At 45.1% G+C, this 7,961-nt stretch overlaps 1 protein-coding gene across 1 annotated transcript; it reads left to right on the top strand.

Moving 5' to 3' along the window:
• The first annotated feature begins 5,495 nt into the window (after positions 1 to 5,495).
• On the top strand, positions 5,496 to 6,623 carry LOC114931287 (uncharacterized). The gene has a single exon (XM_029303265.1). The coding sequence runs from the start codon at positions 5,496 to 5,498 to the stop codon at positions 6,621 to 6,623; it is 1,128 nt and encodes a 375-aa protein (XP_029159098.1).
• The last annotated feature ends 1,338 nt before the right edge of the window (positions 6,624 to 7,961 follow it).

Raw genomic sequence — 7,961 nt, 5'->3', positions numbered from 1 at the left:
TTTAATAATCACAAATAATACATTGCTTTCGTTCTTCTTCGTCGTCTGAGTACGACGGCTGTTGCCTAACTATATGTCTGTTCAAAGGACGACAGCTAAATTGACTCTATATCTAATCGCTACGACGGTTACTAAAACAAACTCTTTCTACATCGTCTCGGTACGAACGCTAAACTGTGTCTGCCCGTAAGTCCCCAAATTTAGCATACGTTCCATGACCTCTCGCTTGGTCACGTTGTTGTCATAGCTGGCTCACGTGCTTTCTTATAGTGAGCTTCGACAGTACTTTTTTTATGAAAAACATCTCAGATATCTCCCTTCTCTTTTTATGTTTTTCGCAATGTAAAATTTTTGGGTCTTTCCAATTAAAATCGTGCCCATGTGTAACCCGATGTATACTGATCATATTTTGATTACTAGGATGTTTTTTAATATTATTGCAATCTTCTTTAACACACGTGTGGCTAATTATCTCTTTGTTTGTCCCGTGTATGTTGTTTCGCAATTATCACATTTTACCTCATAAACTACGTTTGTTTTACAGCCATTGTCCACTCTGTCCTTGCTTCTGGTAATTAAGCAATTGAGACTTTTCGGGATACTGTGCACCACATTGATGCCCACTTTATTCAAAGCTCTGTTTAGATTCTCGCTCAAATTTCTAACTTAAGGCAAGGACATCATAAATTTGGTGTCAAACTTTCTTCCAAGTCCATCATTGTCACTATCAGACGTATTTCTGAATATTAATGCCTTAATTCTATTCTATTTGCGTATCTATCAGTTGTTTCGGAAACCCGTTTTTTGTTAAGATCTCTTTCACAATTATAATGTTATCTTCGTGGAATCTAGCATCTGACAATAAAATCGCTCGATCTACTAAACTTGTTATGGTGTTAATTTTATAATTATGTGGATGATTCGAGTAATTAAGGTATCTACCTGAAGAAATAGGTTTTCTGTACCAATTTGTAATTAAAGTATCATTGTCATTTATCACAGTCACATCTATAAAGTTTAAGGTCCTATTTTTTTCTTTTTCAAGTGTGAATTTAAGACATTTATGGTAACCATTGAAGCTATCTAAAATGAATTTTATTTCTGGCTTAGTGGCTATCAAGAATATATCGTCAACATATCTAAAATAAACCAGGATGATAAAGTCCAAATTATTAATACAATAGCTCTCAAGGTTATCCATAACTATATCCGCCATGATTAGTGATAACGAAAAACCCATAAGATATCCATAGATTTGTTCATAATATTCTCATTAAAACTCATGATTTGTTAACTAAAGACATGATTTGTCAACTAAAGACATGATTTGTTATCTAAACATCTATACAATTTACGCAATAGGGTGACGTTGTTCAACAATAACGTCAGTTTAAAATTTATTAATTTAATCAAATAAAATGAGCTTAAAATTTTGAATCTAGAGATTAGAGATATTAATTTCTTACTCAGACACTTACATTGTACCATCGCTAGGATTGAAAATGAGCTTGTAAACTGTAAACACAGTACCCTGTGACGACCCGATTAGCCGTCACTAGTCGCCCGCGCTCATGTAAACGGCCTCTTTCGGGGCCACCACATGAACACGTTGGGAATCCGCCTTTTCGCCCCTACCCGTCACTCGACCCCCTCCAAGCTAGTCTTAGAGTGGGGTGGCCGACGGGTATAAAGAGCGGCGCAGCCGAGACTTCGGCACCAGTCCCGTCCTGGTCCCTCGAGCGTACTCAGGGATCACTCCTCAACTCCCACACTCCAAATCACCCCGGCCGACGAGCGTTCTCGTCGTGCAGGCCGAGCGTTCTCGGTCACCGGGTCCTGTCCGTAAATCACCCCGGCCGACGAGCGTTCTCGTCGTGCAGGCCGAGCGTTCTCGGTCACCGGGTCCTGTCCGTAAGTCACCCCGGCCGACGAGCGTTCTCGTCGTGCAGGCCGAGCGTTCTCGGTCACCGGGTCCTGTCCGTAAGTCACCCCGGCCGACGAGCGTTCTCGTCGTGCAGGCCGAGCGTTCTCGGTCACCGGGTCCTGTCCGTAAATCACCCCGGCCGACGAGCGTTCGTCGTGCAGGCCGAGCGTTCTCGGTCACCGGGTCCTGTCCGTAAGTCACCCCGGCCGACGAGCGTTCTCGGTCACCGGGTCCTGTCCGTAAATCACCCCGGCCGACGAGCGTTCTCGTCGTGCAAGCCGAGCGTTCTCGGTCACCGGGTCCTGTCCGTAAGTCACCCCGGCCGACGAGCGTTCTCGTCGAGTAGGCCGAGAGTTCTCGGTCACCGGGTCCTACCCAGAAGTTACCGGCGCCCGACGGAGTTCGCCCTTCTCAGGGCGCCCGTACGCGTGTCCGCGTTGGAAACTTTAAGTATAGGTCGTGTCTGCGTCCGTATGATCTGGTTGCGTCTCGTCCGTAATATTTCTATCTGTCAATTCTAGCAATAAGTCGTGTCCGCGTCCGTATAGTCTGGTCGCGTTTCGTCCGTAACCTTCCTATCTGTAACTTCTAGTAATAAGTCGTGTCCGCGTCCGTATCATTTGGTCGCGTTTCGTCCGTTATACTATACTGTGTATTGATGGTTTGAATCACGGGTCAACCACAGAAAGGTGGCCTGAATAAACTCTACTTTTATCAGAGCAACCGTGTGTCATTGCAAATCTGAGTCTCCCCTCTTCCCGAATCCTGGCACCGACGAGCCGATCCGTGGCGTCGGGAAAGGTGCTTCGTTACAACCCAATGACATTTTTTTAGTAGTACCGGAATCACATAGGATGGAGTTCAGCAAATCGTTCCGTTATCACCGAACATAGACTAGAATTGACCATAATTTTAAATGAGATGAAGTGAAAGTGTTGGATAACGAAATTGTGTTAACCAAGCGACTAACATCAGAAATGTTATTTATTAAGAGACAAAATAGAGCTTTAATTTGCATACGGATGCAAAGCTGTTGTCCGATACCTATTTGACTATAATTGACAAACTTTTTAAATTATAAATTACATAGTGTACAAATTTTGACATATTTAGCCAGGTACAATTGTCTTCAGATTATATAATTCTTGATTTTATTTAACTTTTATTATTTGATTATTGTCGAAAGTTCAGGTAAGCCGATCTTTCGATGACACGCGCATTCACGTGATCATTGTATAGTCCGCCAAATTCCTTGTGCGACAAGGGAGACACGTGTTTATATGAATTTCTCTTTTTCTTTTGTAAAAAAACGTGTCACGTATTGGCCGGTCATATCGCACGAATTTGGAAAAGCCAATTGCTGATCGATCACGTGAAATGAATTTGTTTCTTCCGTGATCGACTAAGCTTGCTTCGATACCGAGACAGACAGACGCGGGTCGAGAGAGCTACGAGTAACTTGGAGATGCGCTTCGCGAGTGAGATTCGTCCTTTTGTATAAGTTTGATCAGAGCGAAAGTTGAACATTTGTACCAAAAAATCGGCAATAAATAAAAAAAAAGCAATTTTGCTGTTGAACGGAAGGCAATTTTTTTTATAATATTTTTTCCCGTGCAACAAAACATTGATCCTTCGAGCCGGATCTCTGGTGAAAGTGCAACAGTGACTGACTCTATCGTACATCAGTCTCGCTCTCTCGCTCTCCCGAGCCGACTCTCTATATCGCGTTGATCACCGGCACGCTGTGTTAAGCCGGACCGTCGCACGTGACACACGTGATCGAGATCTTTTTCCGGTGCCGCTAATGCAGAAGGCATTGAAACGCGCTCTCGGGAGACAAGATAATCGGCCGCGAATATCTCAGAACACGATACTCGCTAACGAACCAATCTCTTCGGAAGGTGCCGTGACTGACACACCCACGCTAAGAGAACCTCGGTTTTGCACCACTTTAATTTCTCTTTTGGAAAAAAATTCGGAAACCTTCGATTTATATCGACGTGGCCTCAAGTTCAGAAGGGAAGCATACGTCAGTCGACCTCAAGAATCTCTGTGACTCCGCCGCGATTCATGCCCCCCTTCAGTGACTGCCGACGGCAGCTACTCACCATGTCTGACCTACGCCTTCTATTAATTGAACAACGCAACGTGATCGCTTCAATAAATCGAGTGCTAGTCAACTACAAAAAGTTAGCAAAGGCTAACATAATTCTTCCGAAGACGACATCAAGACAGTCCGCCTTGGAGAAGTGTGGGACCAATGTCAAGCGCTGCATGTGAGGATACTACAAACGGCTATTGCAGAGAAACAAAGGACGGAAACCTACTTTGTCAAGCAGGAGATCTTGGAGATCTTTAACGCTGAGAACAGCTACATCAAGACCGCGGACTACCTCGCCGACGCGGTCAGTAAATTTTCGAAGTTTGAACCTACTCCATCGGGAAGGGGTAACGAGTCTTCTCTGCGCGACGCGTCCTCCGGTATGCAATTGCCTCGTATCGAGCTTTCTAAGTTTTCGGGAAGTTTCACCGAGTGGGAAAATTTTCGCGGTATTTTTGAGTCTATTTAGCAAATAATGATTCCTTGACAAACTCTCAAAAGTTACATTATTTAAAATCAATCCTCACCGATGACGCCGCGTTACTTGTTAGTAACATTAAAGTCTTCGATGAGAATTATGATGCCGCGTGGACGCTTCTCATCGACGAGTATGAGAATCGGAACACGATTATTCAAGCTCATATCCATTCGTTCGTGAACCTGCCACAAATGAAAACGGAGCAGGCTAGCGATTTGAAACGACTACGAGATATCGCGTCCGCTGATCTAGCTGCCTTGACCGCCATGAAACGTCCGGTTGACCAATGGAACGACCTACTGGTCTATATAATTGCTCAAAAATTCAGCACGCATATCCGTAACGAATGGAACTTGACGCGAGGCAATTCGACTGCGTATTCTACCTACAAGAAAATTCATGACTTCATGACGTGCTGTATCCGCGGGCTCGGAGACTACCCGCCACATTCCGACTTCGTGCCGAACCATTCGCGAAACCATAAAGGCCGCTCTTCCGTTAATCACGTTTTGATCCTAAAGTGCGCAAAATGTTCCGAAAGTCATTGTTTGGCCAAGTGCGATGGTTTTTTAGCCCAATCGGTGGAACAGCGTAGGTTATCAGCAAGACAATATAAGTGCTGCTTCAATTGTTTGAAGTCCGATCAATTAAAGAATTGCAAGAGCAAAGGTCGTTGCAATACCTGCCGTCGCGCGCATCATTTGCTTCTTCATATTGAGAGCAAAAATTATGCAAAGAAAACGGAACCCTCGGCTTCCGCTCCGGCGTCGAACGCTGCATCGAACCTGACGCCCGCTTCACCGGAGGGTATGATCTCTGCTACCGTTTAAACCGTTCGAACGTCAAAAAAACAAGTAGAATCGACTCCTTAGATTTTTTTAGCCACCGCTTGGATTAAAATTACTACACCTGAAGGTCACGTTTTCACGTTACGCGCATTATTGGACCAAGGGTCCACTTATAGCTTCATTTCGGAGTCACTTTGCTAAACAATGAGAACCAAGCGTCATCGCGCCGGCTGGAAAATACATTGTTTCGGGGAGAAATTTAGCGGCATTGCTCGATCTCGCGTTAATCTTTCTTTCGCCTCTTGCAACGGGGAAGGCCCGGCATTCCCGTTCACGGCCTTTGTTTACCAAAAAATCACCGCTTACACCACCTCTCAGACAAGACCGGTAAAATCGTGGCCGCACTTGCGTGATTTGCCGTTGGTAGACCTCAATCCGTCGAGCGGTCATCCGATTCACATCCTTATTGGCGCCGACTTGTACGGCCCACTATTATTGAAAGGTCTTCGACAAGGGCCTCTCGGTACCCCTACCGCGCAGCTTACCGTGCTCGGGTGGATTGTCTCCGGACCTACTGGTAGCTCCGACCGGACGGAATCCATCCCCGTTTTCCATTGTGTGTCGTGCGAGGATATCAATGCTTTGCTTCAGAAATTCTGGGAAGATAAAAACATCCCGTCTCCCCCAATTATATTGGAAGAAGATGAACAGTGTGAGCAACATTTTGCCGACACTCACACTCGTGCATTGGACGGACGCTACGTTCTACGATTACCGTTTAAAGGCGGCTCTCCTTCTAACCTAGGTGACTCTCTTCCAAGAGCTCTATTACTTTACGCTAACATGAAACGGCGTTTAAATAAAAATCCGGGCCTTGCCGCGCAATATCACGAATTTCTGTCCAAATACCAGTCTATGGGACACATGGAGATGATACAGCCTTCCGAATCACCGCGACACAATCCGGTTTATATTCCTCATCACTTCGTATTACGCGAGTCGAGCTCGAGTACCAAGTTGCGGGTAGTATTCAATGCCTCTTCTAAGACTCGCGATGAAACCTCACTGAACGAGCATTTGATGATAGGTCCCAAACTGCAACAAGACATTGCGTCGATAATTTTGCGCTGGCGAAAATTTTGCTACGTCTACACTGCCGACGTAGCTAAAATGTTTCGCCAGATACGAATTCATTCTGATAATGCTGACTTTCAGAGAATCTTGTGGCGACTTCCTACCGCTCGATCCGCACTATCGGTTGCTCACGGTGACTTATGGTTTAGCGTCCGCTCCTTATCTGGCCATGCAAGTGCTCCGACAATTCGCGGTTGATGAGGGCGATTCGTTTCCCGCTGCTCGGACGATTTGCAAAAACTCCGTTTACATAGATGATATTCTTTTCGGAGCAGACGACCGCCAATTCAACGGAACTCTTGCAAGACATACCCGAGAATCTTCGCGAGTCAAAGGATTATATGATTCGTGAGGACGACAATTTAAAAGTATTAGGCTTGTCATGGTCTCCTCATGAAGATTTATTTCGCTTCCTAATCACCTCGTGCCCGGTGGCTGAGCCCACAAAACGATCAATTTTGTCGCTCATAGCGAAACTTTACGATCTTCTCGGTTGGGCTTCCCTGATAGTTATCTCAGCCAAGATATTAATGCAGGAACTTTGGCTACAAAAGCTCAATTGGAACAGTCCAATTTCCTCGGATTTGCAGAGACGGTGGAACGAGTATTGCTCCGGTCTCTCTGATTTAAATGACGTACGGATTCCGCGGTGGACCAGGATGCACCGTGGTTTTGGCTTGGTTGCAACAACATCCTACCCGATAGAGTAGTTACGTAGCCAAGTATCGGAGGTCCAAACTCGTCTTCCCGGGATTCGCTGGAATCACGTCCGCTCGAGCAAAAACTCTTCCGATTGCGCCTCGCGAGGCATGTCAGCGCGCGATCTTGTCGAGCATAAACTTTGGTGGTCCGGTCCTCCGTGGCTTCGAGAACCGTCGGTCGCGTAGTTGATCCACGACGGCGACGTTCGACCACGGGAGAAAGTTTTGAAAACGGCACTTGCCGAAGAGCGCAAAGCTACCGTTCATCACGTGAATTCATCACCGGATACCGAATGGGAATTACCGTTCTCGTATTCAAGTTGGATTAAACTCATTCGCGGCACGGTTTATATCAAGCGATTTGTTAAGAACTTAAGAGCCAAGGTCGCTTTGTCAACCATTGAAAGATCCTACCTAACTGCTCAGGAACTGCGCGACGCGTCCGTATTCTGGTGTCGCTCTGTAGTAACTTTTTTACAAATTATAACTTTTTGAAGAGCTTTTATTAATTAATGTAAGTACAATAAAATGTGTGATAATAATAATTGAAGTCTAATAATAAACAAATGGTCTGTAACATAGCAACGGAATGGTGTGAAAACGTATAAGGTGTACCATAAGTGTATATGTGGTGTAAGTGTAGATCTAAAAATGCTACAGTAAAGTCACAGTAACGCCACAGTACTCCCCCCCAAGCGACGACTACGTTGCGAAATGGACTTTCTTCTTAGCTGGGTAAGTTCGTAATGATTTTCCGAAAGAAACAGTAGAAGAAGTACTAGGGTAATCTGGTGAAATAGTAGATGCAGGTATGACTAATGTGGTTGTAGGAACT

The sequence above is a fragment of the Nylanderia fulva genome, unplaced genomic scaffold (assembly GCF_048542155.1).
Source record: "Nylanderia fulva isolate GAGA-0341 unplaced genomic scaffold, ASM4854215v1 Scaffold95, whole genome shotgun sequence".
NCBI lineage: Eukaryota > Metazoa > Arthropoda > Insecta > Hymenoptera > Formicidae > Nylanderia > Nylanderia fulva.
The sequence above is the reverse complement of the archived record's forward strand: the minus strand, read 5'-3'. Positions and strand labels throughout refer to the sequence as shown.

What these genes read in the sequence shown, in the direction of transcription:
- LOC114931287 (XM_029303265.1), top strand. Translation starts at nt 5,496, where the DNA reads ATGAGAACCAAGCGTCATCGCGCCGGCTGGAAAATACATTGTTTCGGG.